The following is a 13469-nucleotide window of genomic DNA, read 5'->3' on the forward strand; positions in this document are numbered from 1 at the left end:
ATTGTTGCCAAAACTGTCATAAAACAACCCACACCATATTTGTTTATGTAAACAGCTAGCCAATGCTCACGAGGGAACCCTGAAGGGTGTATTAATTATAACCATGGCCTGCAAGGTCCATGGCCTGCATCAGTTTTGGAGTGTATATCCGTGCATTCTTACTTTTGGAGCCAGCTTCTAGTGGCCAGTTGATGAATTGCAGTTTAAATCACTTCCGTATTGGCTTCATCAGAGAGACTGGAAGGTTGCCGCTCGACCAAGACCTTAGGATCGAACCTGGGGAAGCGGATCACTATCTACGTCGTCACAATGAAGTCAATTTTTTTTGTACATGAGCTTTTAGGCTTATCATTTTCAATAACTATAGGCTATTCGTGTCTTGTTAATACATTGAATAGAGATAAATACCAAAAAAATAATAAGAGATATCAGATAAGAGATATCAAGCCACAATATGCCACATTGCTTATATATAAAGATTTTTATTCAGAAATATAAATTGTTCTGCTGTTGAAGGACTACTTTTTACAATTTCTACAGCCTTTGAAAAAATTCACACTTAAGGGACATTTGTTGCTGACATGCAAAGATATTTTTTAAGCAACTGTAACATACCAATGAGGAAAAATGTTATTTTTTAGCAATTTAGAGGATTGTTTAATGTGGGCAAAAACGCATCAGTGAGGTATTGTCAGATTTTTTCCTACCCTGTCAGTCAAACGCAGATTACGCCACCTTTCAAAACACTTGTGAAATGCGCCGCTTCATTTAGCCATAGTCATGTGACTTTGGTGTTTCGAATTACTCCGTCACATGACATAGGTGTTTCGAATCACATTTCGGAGCAGTGTTTCGAAACATCTACGCTTCGGGATCTCAAGGAAACGTCAGATTCGCGATAGCCATCCCCAGTGAGCTGTTGGCTGTATGCGTTTTGTTTGTTTACGTAGTATGCATGCCGAGCAGTGTCTATCAACCATTGTTTGATTTGTCAGCAGTGCTTCAATTCCCTGCATCGCCATTTCGAGCTTCTGAACTGTTGCTCAATATCAGACAAAGCCGGTAAAACTAAAGCTATCAATGGTATACTTGCAGTCATACCCTTGATAGCTGTTCCATTTCTTTTTCTGACACTGGTTTAGGCACAAGTTCACTACCAATTAAAAACACCTGACCGTGTGCAACACTGCTTGTTTGTAATGCCATTCACATATAAGCAGTTTCATATACTGTATGTACAAATACATTTAGTATATATATATTAATTTGTGTATTTTGGAAGCAGAATGACTTGACCTATGATCTCATTATGATCACACATACATCTTGTGAGATCTCATAACATGAGAGGGAGGCATTTAATCCATTAGAATGTTTGTTTATTTAGCATGTTTCTTTATGTTTCTCTATTGTTGTTTTGTTTTTACTGAATTTTTATTTGATGGCGATTTTTTTCTCTTAAAATTATTATGTGGAAAAAACCCAAATGAAAGCCTGACAGCAAGTTTAAACTGCATAACAAGTATGATAAGATACTATATAAGTGCCATAATATCAATTTTTTAAACATTTCCAGATATGAAGAAATTGTTTTCTGATACAGTATTTAAATGTAAAATCAACCTGTATTTTTAACATGACCAAATTGTGACTCCACAATGCACAACATTTTCTTTATAAATGCTTTTATTGATTTGAGAAGTTGTAATTTTTTCATATTTTAAAGATTTTAAACATAAGATCACAAAAAATGTATAGGCATGTAGTACATTCATAGTACTTTTGAAACAGATTGATTTTCAAGATCTCAGAGGTTTGGCACAAATGTAGCCCATTTTGATTAAACAGGGTATATCATTCCAGCAATGGTCAGCTGTGAAAATAAAATCAGTACTGATCGTTACTGTTCAAATTTAAATATAAAAAATCATAAAACAGTAATGAAATATATGAATGAAATAAATTAAATGTATTAATGCATTCAGAAAGTTATCAGACCCATTCCACTTGGTTTTTGCTCTGATATGCATTGTCAGCTGTGAGAACTTTTATAGGTGTGTGTGTGTTCACAAATCATGTCCTATCAGTTAAATTTACCACAGGCGGATAAACAAGATGTAGAAACATTACAGAAATTATCAAGAGAAAGGGAGGAGCCTCCAAAGGGCCTAAATACTTAAATGTAAATTATATATTTCTGTTTTTTTTTTCTTTTTAATACATTTACAGACATTTCTAAAATGTCTCTTTTTACTTTTTCATGTTGGGGTATAAAGTGTAGATTAATGAGATAAAAATTTATTCAAACAATTGTACTATCAGGCTGCAACATAACAACATTTTCAAAAATATTTTCTGACAACTAAACTAGCTTATTTTGTACTAAATGCTATAAAATGTCTAGATTGTAAATATAAACAATAATGATAGAAGACATTCTTACTGGTACGGTTTATTTCCAGGCAGTGCTCGTTACCACCATCATTGTCAGGTTGTGAATAGCACCAGTTGGTGAAGTCAAATTGAGATCCATCAGTCAACAGCCATTGTCCTTCCTAATGAGTGAGGAGAGTCAGTAGAAAGAGTTATTAATAATCTATTATATATATTATAATGATATAATTCAAGATTTTATATTGTAACAATAAAATGAGATATTGTATCTTTGTAGCAGAAGTCCCCAAAGTTGGCCCATAACGACCTTTAATTTGGCCCGTAATGCCACGTGAGATAAGAAAAAAGGATAAACGTCATTGACGCAGATGTTCATATTTTTAATTACAGATTTTCTAAAATTAAAAAAAAAAAAAAAAATATTTGTACATTACAAAAATGTACATTGAAATGAAATGCAAGGAATTAAAGTGAATATATATTTATATATATATATATATATATATTTTTTTTTTTAAAAATGTACATGCATACTTGAAGGTGTATAGCATACATCACAAAACTTAATGAACTCGGGGTCTATAGGCTAATAATATAGAGGTCGAGGCAGATGCACACAGACAAAAGCAAATTTAAAAATGATTGGCAAAATTATTTCTTTTTTTTACAACAGTTACCTTTGAAAATAAAGCTGCAATAATTATGCATAAACAGAGTAATGTTTGCTTATTTATTTTTTAAATATTAGAAAATTATAAATTAGGAGAATCAGGGCAACTTTAATTTTAATATAACACAGCAACATTTACTTTCGGCCCACGGCCCTCAGTCAGGTTTGATTTTTAGCCCTTGGTAGGAAAAAGTTTGGGAACCCCTGATCTATAGAAACAAATATCGGTTTTATATTAAAAGCATTTCAGCAGTTCAGAGCAAAATAATTTACAATTTCACCATCATGGCCACCAATCCAAGCACGTGTGTCAGCAGGCACAATCAGACTCAGGAGAAAGTCGTTTTCCACTATATTATGCACAGATGCAAGATTTGCACCAACAGATTGACAGTTTTTCTAAAGATAGAAAGATAATTTTATTGACAATAAAAAATTGAATCTGTTTAGTTTGGATCATGACAGGACATTGAGTATCCTTGAACAGTTTCTGAATAACCGAATAACAGTACCTCAGCTGTGGCCCAGTTAACTGGCCGAGAGAAGAATTTGTAGCATTTCACATCAAAAGGTGTCCATCCATTTGGGCAGTCTTCTTTAGCTATACAGTGAATAAAATATTAGTAATATTAAGTCACATTATCAGTTTTATGTTTCAGTGTATCAGCGTTTTAAATGTTGCTCCTGATCCTTTTACATAAAGTTACACTCCTTCAGAGTTTTCTATGGGAAATTTAATCTGGAATATTATTTTCATGGTTTGTTAAATCTTGTAAACGTCTTGGTTACCTGGTGCACTCTCAACAGAAAAGACCAAGAAAAGAAGCACAAGAGCTCTCATGACTGCCATGATGAATCTGAAAATGAATTAAGAGGAAAAGTGACACATCTGTACTCATATGGACACTGCTGAAGTTAATGTTATAAAAACTCACCTTTATGTCAAAATCTTCACTTTCAGAACTTCAGTGTAGATTGTGAGATGGTCAATGAAGAGTCCTATCTTTTATACTTTAATTCAGAGGGAGGGACTCAATAACAAGATGAGATGAATATAAGAAAGGAAATCTGATGATCATGACCTTATATGTACATTGATGAAATGTGATGGTTTTATGTTTTTGATTGTACAACTCTGTCTTTATATTATATTATTGTTTTACATTGCATTTATTGCAAGTATTTTATTTAAGCAATATCGCTCAGCTCTATATCACACAACTCCGAGAGCGATATTGCAACAGTTCGACATACGTTTGAAAAAACTAGAATAAAACAACGGAGTGATTTTTTAAGCCTCTTTGTTGGGGAACTTCTTTCTTCCGCCATGGATTTGAAGGCTAGAATGAAAGGTAACGCTTTCAGCTGTTTGTTTTGAATGTCATAATAACTCAATAGACTGAATAGTCGTTTCATAATATTACAGTTTCTTGGTCAGTTTCAAGTGCAGTTTTAAGATTAGTTAAGGTGAGATTGTATAATATTCAAATCTGCAGTCGATTACAAAAATCTGTGTCAAAAATGAAATTTTATTTGTTTTAGGTTGATCAAACCAGCAGGATTTGGTCTCATGAATCTATTACTTGTTTCTTGTATTCATATTTAGTGTATTTTTTTCTGTTTTTGTTTTGGCGTGAGGTAAAAGTTTATAAAACTAATAAGTCATCATTTGTAGCCAGTGTTCTTACCTGCACTTCCAAACTGCGTTTTTGCATCTGTAAGAGAACTTTGAGGAGGAAAGACACGTAAACAGATGCTCCAGAGAAAATAATTGTTTTCACCAAGTGTATTTTAATCGTCCGTGTTTGCATGGTAGTTTTTCCAAAATAAATGCAGCTTGGTTAAATATGTTATGTAATGCAATGAAATTGATAATTTCTTACTGTATGTTGATAATCACCCAACATGCACATGAACACAAATAGTTGTATCATAGACTGTCTGTCAAATATGATTTATGGTACCCTGTCAAGCAAAATTGTAAATTTCAGACAGTTTTGTGCACCATTTTTGCGTCATTTTTATGAGGTGTCAATCAGGATTGGCATTCTTTTTTATGGCTTTTAGTTGTCACTCAGGTTGACTGTCATTTTTATTTGTTTATAATAGTGTCAATCAAGTTGTTTGGTATTTTTTTGGTGTTTATGACAGTGTAAGTTAAAGTTGTACAAAACAGAGGGTGTTGCCTGTCATTCTCTGCGTGTGTGAGATTTCCCCACAGCCCCCACATTCCTCAATATTCAGAATGAGGTCTTTGTAGATGAGTATGTGTGAGATAGTAGTGTTTAAAAGTGAATCGTTTTCTATGGGTGACAATCATGTGGGATTCTAAGAGTGTGGCAATGCTGTACAGTATATGGATCTTGGGGAGAAACATGCATACAGAGATCTGTTTTTCCCTGCTAAAGACTGGTCTTTGTTCTACAAGTATATCTGGAATGATGTGCAGAGATGTTTTCATGAGCCATTGTACATTAGAGAGTGGAATGGTGTGACACCTGGTATGAGATATCATGTGGTTGCAGAGTATTGTAAAAAGAATCCTGATGAAGATTTGTCAGTACACATGGCCTATACCAGAGGATGAGCAAAAACTTGTAAATAAAAATTTGTGTTTCAGTGAAGAGATGTGCGTGTGCTTGATGACATTTTTTCAAACATTGACAAGTCATTAAAATTCAGTAAAGCTTAAAATGCTTGACACCCAACAGGCTTTGGGGACGGTTGATAGACTAGTGACCCCACTCATGTACTACAGCCATTAAAGACCAGCAGTCCGGACCCCTAGCCACATTCAAGCATCATGTCTCAAGACTCTGTAACTCCTTGCCACACCTTGGAAGAAACACCCACTCTTATGGAGGTTGACCCCCTTAAGCACAGAAGACACCCCTGTTATTTACAACAGCTGGTTGGAAAAAAATTGTAGAGAGCTGGGTTATCACAACTTGACTTTCCTTACCGCTCATAACAAAAACATAGCTGGGGCTGCATGCAGCAAGCTTGAAGACACCATGGACAGGTGTATTGGTGCAGCAAGCCATAGTTGCAACGGTACTGTCGAACATTGTCGGAGCAAAGTTAAAACTTGATTGCTATGATTGTGAAGTGGATCATCCTAGTCAAATACAACACTCCTGCTTGTATGAGCCCACAGCCTATTTCTTTGAATTCCACTTTGAGGATTTCACCAGAACATTGTTTAAACCTGAGTTTAACTCAGATAAACTTCTGGACAAAGACTGTGAAAAAGTTGTCAACAATGTTGTGGATTTTTGGAGGTAGTGTGTTAATAATGACAAAGATTTTTGATATCGGCGGATAGATAGGGAATGTGTATGTGCTGTGGTCAACGGGGTCGTAACATGACTGATTAAAAACATGTTTCAAAATCTTTAACCATGAACTGATTAATCTTTGTGTGGCGTAATATTTGTTGATACTGATCTGTGTTTGAGATCAAATGATTGTGAAAGTATTATCAAACTCATTGAGAGAGGCAGGGTCGATGGTGCAACCCAATCTGCAGAGATCCACAGTGGCATCTGTAATGCGAATTTTCCATCATACAAACAGGTGACAGTTAAATCCTTACAGTAAATGAAAACAACCTCAATTTATTTTGTATTGCAATCATAGAATATTTACACAGATATATATTACAGTAAGTTATATATACAACCCCAAAACAGAAAAAGTTGGGACACAGTAGAAATTGTGAGTAAAAAAGGAATGGACTAATTTACAAATCTCATAAACTTATATTTTATTCACAGTAGTATATCAAATGTTGAAAGTGAGATATTTTGAAATGTCATGCCAAATATTGGCTCATTTATTATTTGATGAGAGCTACACATTCCAAAAAAAGTTGGGACAGGTAGCAATAAGAAGCCATAAAAGTTAAATGTACATACAAGGAACAGCTGGAGGAGGACCAATGTTTAGGAATAGGAACGTTGTCCCATTCTTGTCTAAAACAGGCTTCTAGTTGCTCAACTGTCTTAGGTCTTCTTTGTCGCATCTTCCTCTTTGTGATGCACCAAATGTTTTCTGTGGGTGACAGATCTGGACTGCAGGCTGGCCATTTCAGTACTCAGATCCTTCTTCTACGCAGTCTTGATGTTGTAATTGATGCAGTATGTGGTCTGGCATTTGTCATGTTGGAAAATGCAAGGTCTTCCCTGAAAGAGACGACGTCTGAATGGGATCATATGTATCTAGAACTTGGATAAACCTTTCAGCATTGATGGTGCCTTTCCAGATGTGTAAGCTGCCCATGCCACACGTACTCATGCAACCCCAAACCATCAGAGATGCAGGTTTCTGAAATGAGCGCTAATAACAACTTGGGTTGTCATTCTCCTCTTTAGTCCGGATGAAATGGCATCCCAGTTTTTCAAAAAGAACTTCAAATTTTGATTCGTTGGACCACAGAACAGTTTTCCACTTTGCCAAAGTCCATTTTAAATGAGCCTCGCCCAGGGAAAACGCCTGCGCTTCTGGATCATGTTTAGATATGGCTTCTTTTTTGACCTACAGAGTTTTAGCTGGCAACAGCGAATGACACGGTGGATTGTGTTCACTGACAATGTTTTCTGGAAGTATTCCTGAGCCCATGTTATGATTTCCATTACAGTAGCATTCCTATATGTGATGCAGTGCCGTCTAAGAGCCCGAAGATCACGGGCATCCAGTATGGTTTTCCGGTCTTGACCCTTACGCACAGAGATTGTTCCAGATTCTCTGAATCTTTGGATGATATTATGCACTGTAGATGATGATAACTTCAATCTCATTGCAATTTTTCTCTGAGAAACTCAGAAAACTATTTTTCGCTGCAGCATTTGGGGAATTGGTGATTCTCTGCCCATCTTGACCTCTGAGAGACACTGCCACTCTGAGAGGCTCTTTTTATACCCAATCATGTTGCCAATTGACCTAATAAGTTGCAAATTGGTCTTTCAACTGTTCCTTATATGTACATTTAAATTTTCTGGCCTCTTATTGCTACCTGTTCCAACTTTTTTTGGAATGTGTAGCTCTCATGAAATCCAAAATGAGCCAATATTTGGCATGACTTTTCAAAATTTCTTACTTTCAACATTTGATATGTTATCTATATTCTACTGTGAATAAAATATAAGCTTATGAGATTGTAAATTAGTCCATTCCTTTTTTACTCACAATATCTACTGTGTCCCAACTTTTTCTGTTTTGGGGTTGTATAAGGACCCAAAGGCTGCCCCCAACAGAAGGAATAGGAAAAATATTTCTGATGCGCAGGAAAATGCTATTGTTGACATGGTTGTTGTCAACAATGCAGGAGATTAAAGATAGAGTGCTGGCTGATAATGATATATTTGAAAATGTTCATTCAGTTAGCATAACAACTATTGCTTATATACAGTCATACACCATACCGTTCGAGAGAAACAGTGAACAGGAGCAAAGATACTAATATTTCCAGGTAAGACATCTGAGGTTACAAACAAAGCTATATAAAAATATGTACAGTAAAAAACACTAAAATTACTACAGTAAAACTTACTGTGCACTTACTGTTTTACAGAGAGTAATGGAGGTGGAAGCACTGGAAATACCCATTTATTTGTATTTATCGATGAAGCTGGATTTACAGTTGGCCACATCCAGTGAAATGAATGGGTCTCTATGGGCCTCTGCTGGTCGAAATGATTTTTTCCCTAAACTATAATCCTTTTATGTGTTTTTTTTTCTAAATACCAGATGGCTGAATTCAACACATAACGTCTAGATCCATATCTAAAAACAATTTAGATCAAATTTAGATCATTGAGGAATGATGAGGAATTTAGTGGTAAAAATAAAGACATTCCAATAAAAAAACAGACATTGGTGAGGGTGGATTTTATTTCACATTACCCTGCAACGCTTTGTCCGCTGTACCCACTGCGCAAAGTGACGTTGGAATGACGTCTTTTTCATGTAATTTTTGGACGTCCGAATTCGGTCCATAAAAGGGGTTGTTTTGTAACGCCAGACGACGTCTTTTTTTCGACGTCTTCTGCACGTCTAAAGGTTGACATCCGTAGGACCTCCGTGTAAGGAACATAGACATGAAAAAAGCGAAAAGAGATGATTGTCTCTGCAGTTCACCCATCCATTGCAACACCGAAACACTTTAGTCATTTCGTGCCAGCCACGGGATTCGAACTACCGATCTCCGGGTTACAAGCAAGTCTCACTAACGACTCGGCCATATCTTCACATTGTATATAAGGCATACTTATTGCATTCATACCATGAACTCAACATTATGAGAATATGTGACAATATTTTCATGTTAAATTGTTAGTATGATCATATACTTTTAATATAACGAACCTCACATTTAATTACAGATTTTTAATCATACATTTAGATGAATTTGTATATAATTCAAGAAAGCAGAAAAAACTGTACTGTATAAATAATATAGACTATTTGCAAGTATTAATAGACCTTTTACGCACTTCCGCATTTTTCGACTGGAAATACGTCAACAAAGTGTATGGCAACTTCCTGTTATCGTAGCGGCAGATACGAAAAATAGCAGAGTCAACGAGTCGCCGTTTCTGTAGTGTTCAAGGCTGTTCGTCTTCCAACCAGAAACAGCCGTACCTTTATAATAGTTTATAATAGTATATAATAGTAACAGTAAGTGAAAAAAAGTGCCGCAGCAAGAAGAGTGAACACGCAAGAACGGGAAACTTTTGCCAACCGGCATTCTGTCTATATTAAAACCTCCAGTTTGTGAGGCTCCTCACTCTCTCTCATTGACCTGAAGCATCTACCTCTCACTACTACCTGTCCCTGTAGTATATTTGTTACTTAAACCGCATGTAGCAAGGAAACATTGCATGTTATCTCATATAGAAATACACAACTTTGCAGCAGACTGCTAGTAACATTTACCTAGTACAGCAGCTACACCAAATTACTGGTTGTTATGTTAACCTCATGTCATCTCACTTAAACATAACTTACACACGACATATTCACTGCGATGTGTTAAATCTTATATTACAAATTCACAACCCCTAGATTTACAATTAACGTAAACGGAGTTATAGCCGGTTTTGTAGCTAAAGCTTACCTTGATAATTGTGGATAAACTCCGCGCGGAAGAATTTATATCCCTTATCCAGTTTGTTCCCTTTAGTGGACGAATGTATACCCACACTCTTCACCACATCGGCGCTGGTGAACTTCGGTAGACAAGTTAGGAAAGTCGGAAACACTCTAGCTGCCATTTCTCCACCAACTACAAAGCTTATACCGGAATTGCGTTTACCCGTTGTTTACGTATTTCCGGTTTTTGCGTAAATGGTCTATCATGTTGGTACAACAATCCTGATATTTGTAAATAAACACATTTTTATAGGCCTAATCATGTAATATAGACATAGGCCTGTCATAAACGTCCAAATGACGTCCAAAAAAATTACCCAGTTCAAACGTCAAATGTTGCCCGTAAATATGACGTCTAAGTAGGGTCATGGTTGGACGTCCAAATAGTGGACCTAGTTTGGACGTCAAATAGATGTCCAGAATTGGTCATGGACCGACAGACCCAATATAGACATGATCTGCACGTCTATCCGATGTCCTGTGTTTAGTGGGTATACTCCAACAATAGTATTTCGGATTACAGGACAATCCTTTAAACCTGAAAGGCAAATGAGAGGTGGGAATTGTTGAAATTTCTTTTGATTTTAAAGGTGCTGTACATAACATATAGGCATCTTAAGAGGAAGGCCAATCTGAAACTTCCTTATCACTCTGACAAACACCATCACCTTTTAAAACAGCCTGTTTTAAGCGAGTTTTTACCTCTTAAAGATCCCAGGTTAGAGGATGTATAATAAACCTTCTTCATGAGAACAGACATGCTATCACTTCATCAGACCACAAATAATTTATGCATAAGAATTAAGTGAATAGTCTTTTTTATTTTCAAACAACAACAATAAAGAATATGACATTACAGAGGGTCTAGATTCCATAAAAAAAATGTATACATGAAACAATGTTTTTATCAATCATATAGTCAACAGCAATTTCAACAATTTCACACACATTAAATTGATGTTTCTTTACAAGCTTAGCAATGTAGACATGGTGATTACATTACCTATGTAAAAATGATCATTGCTTTTATACATCACATGTAGAGTTTATCTAATAAGCACACAGGGTGACCCTTTGACATTAACACACAACTGTACCATACTCCATGACATTGCAATATTTCTTACATCAAACATTTTCTTGAGGTTAGTTACATGTTTGGTAATACTTTCACAATAATTTAATCTCAAACACACATCAGTTTCAACTAATATTACGCCACACAAACAATTAACCAGTTCATGTTCAACGATTTTGAAACATGTTTCTAATCAGTCCAGTACAGCCTGGGCCAGATTAACACTTTGTTATACCCTGGGCAACAATATTCAAGGGCCCCATCATCACGACCCCAGGATCACCATAATATGGTAATATGCAGAATATATTAGTGTAATATACAGTAAATATACTCAATACTTCAAATTCTAACTGTCATCAGGTGTATTTTGATTTACAAATATTTAAATGCTCATACAAATGCACTACTATGTCCCCTTTCAAAGACATTCACTCATATATGATGCAATGAAAACAAAACACATCAGCATCTGTATAATCTCCGGGCTGTAAAAGTAAGCTGGCGTTGTAGAAAAGTCCTGGCTAGCTGAGTTGTCCTCGTCGTTGACGGAAGCTGATTTAACAGAACTGTCTGCAACATTAACAGGAGTGAAGAAATTACCTATTTTCAGTGGTGTAGTCTAGATTTTTGTAGTGAGTATACTGTGAATTTTCCCCTTTCACCCTTATGCTCACTTGTCCAAGAGCGACACCCCATAAGCACCACCACACTCACAGATGCATACAGTATGGATCTTCATGTAACTGAGAGCATTCTAAAAGTGTACTCATAAACACATACACTGAATGTGTTATCAACATGTCAGTTTATTATAAGACAAAAAAGACAGCCAATGGGTTTACAGCTGGGGAAACTGGATTGATTTTTAGACTGGTTCAGTGTTCATCAACATCCAACTCAGGGCCAAAAGTTACTCAACTGTTAATTAAAATCAAATAAACTGTTTACAATCTTCAATCCTCACAGAAGTTTAAGATCATATACATCTTGAACGTAGATATAAATGAACACAGAGAAAGGAAGTTTAACACTGTGAAGCACAAGCAAACATGCTGGAAGGCAGCTCAAAACCATCAGGACATAAACTTATTAGCTTATTTTATTTTATTGGAGCCTTACCTCCAGATAAAGTAATAAACTGCACTGATGATTTAAATGTTGTTTACTCCAAGTGCGTTGTTAACTCTCCGGATTTTATGTTGCAGCACTCGTTCACTTCTCCACATGGACTGTTTGTTTACAGTGTCGCGTGAGCATCTACACTGCAGGTTCGACTTCATTTGGCGCTAAGCAGACCTCTTGGTGAGGTCAAAGTACCGCGAGAGCGATTCAAAGCAGATTTCTCCATGTGATAACTGGAATCGCTCTTGCTGTACTTTTCTGTCACTCGCCTGTGGGTTCTCCGCTCCCCAGTCACTTTCGCGCCGCTATAGTAATTTGATTTCATACCCCGATCGGATCGCGCAGATACATGTGAATCACGTATACTACACCACTGTTTATACTTTACATTTTCTGAGTTTCTGATGTCCTTTTCCTTTTATAATTTTCGCCTCGCGCTCCCACTTAGGGTCTCTTTTTTTCAGTTGTAGCAACGCCTTGCGTCCGTAACGCTCAGCGAACCTTTGACAGACCTCATGCGGACTGACCAATGAGGAGAGGGTCTTAACTTGAGGCCCTCTCTTCATTGGTCAGTCCGCATGAGACTGACTCCGCTCACTCAACTCACGTTCAAAGTCATAGGCAGCACAGCGTCTCTCTCTGTGCAGGGCAAAAGCCAGTGTTGACAGTTTTTTTAATACTGTATAAAGCTGGGAGACCGGCAAAAAGCAGCTCATCAGCTTTTGCTGGTTTTTCAGTAGGGACATTCCCCGTCAGTCCGTCATTGTCAAAAATCTATTGACGTTAACACACTGCCTCCAAGAAAACAAAACGTCGTTGAAAACTTTTTCACAGCCTTCGTCCACAAGTTTGTCTGTGAGTTTGTTCAGTTTCAACACAATAAAAGGCTCACTTGTGCTTGAACTATGATGAGTTTAAACTCAGGTTTAAACAATGTTCTGGTGAAATCCTCAAAGTGGAAATCAAAGTAATAGGCTGTGGGCTCATACAAGCAGGAGTGTTGTATTTGATCAGGATGATCCACTTTACAATAATAGCAATCAAGTTTAA

At 36.4% G+C, this 13469-nt stretch overlaps 2 protein-coding genes across 2 annotated transcripts in view; both read right to left on the minus strand.

Moving 5' to 3' along the window:
* Nucleotides 1-3917, minus strand: part of LOC135779389 (ladderlectin-like) — a 36165-nt gene extending 32248 nt beyond the window's left edge. Inside the window, exon 1 of the mRNA XM_065290113.1 lies at nt 3854-3917. Coding sequence (XP_065146185.1) covers nt 3854-3914 — 61 coding nt within the window. The 5' untranslated portion in view covers nt 3915-3917. The remainder of the gene's footprint in view (nt 1-3853) is intronic.
* Nucleotides 1690-3669, minus strand: LOC135779374 (ladderlectin-like; the record flags this gene model as incomplete). Its single annotated transcript, XM_065290101.2, has 4 exons — nt 1690-1873; nt 2444-2555; nt 3338-3463; nt 3577-3669. Coding segments are annotated over 4 exons (405 nt in total), but the record flags the coding sequence as incomplete, so codon positions are not given.
* Nucleotides 3918-13469: the final 9552 nt, after the last annotated feature.

Source organism: Paramisgurnus dabryanus, chromosome 1 (assembly GCF_030506205.2).
Source record: "Paramisgurnus dabryanus chromosome 1, PD_genome_1.1, whole genome shotgun sequence".
Classification (NCBI taxonomy): Eukaryota; Metazoa; Chordata; class Actinopteri; order Cypriniformes; family Cobitidae; genus Paramisgurnus; species Paramisgurnus dabryanus.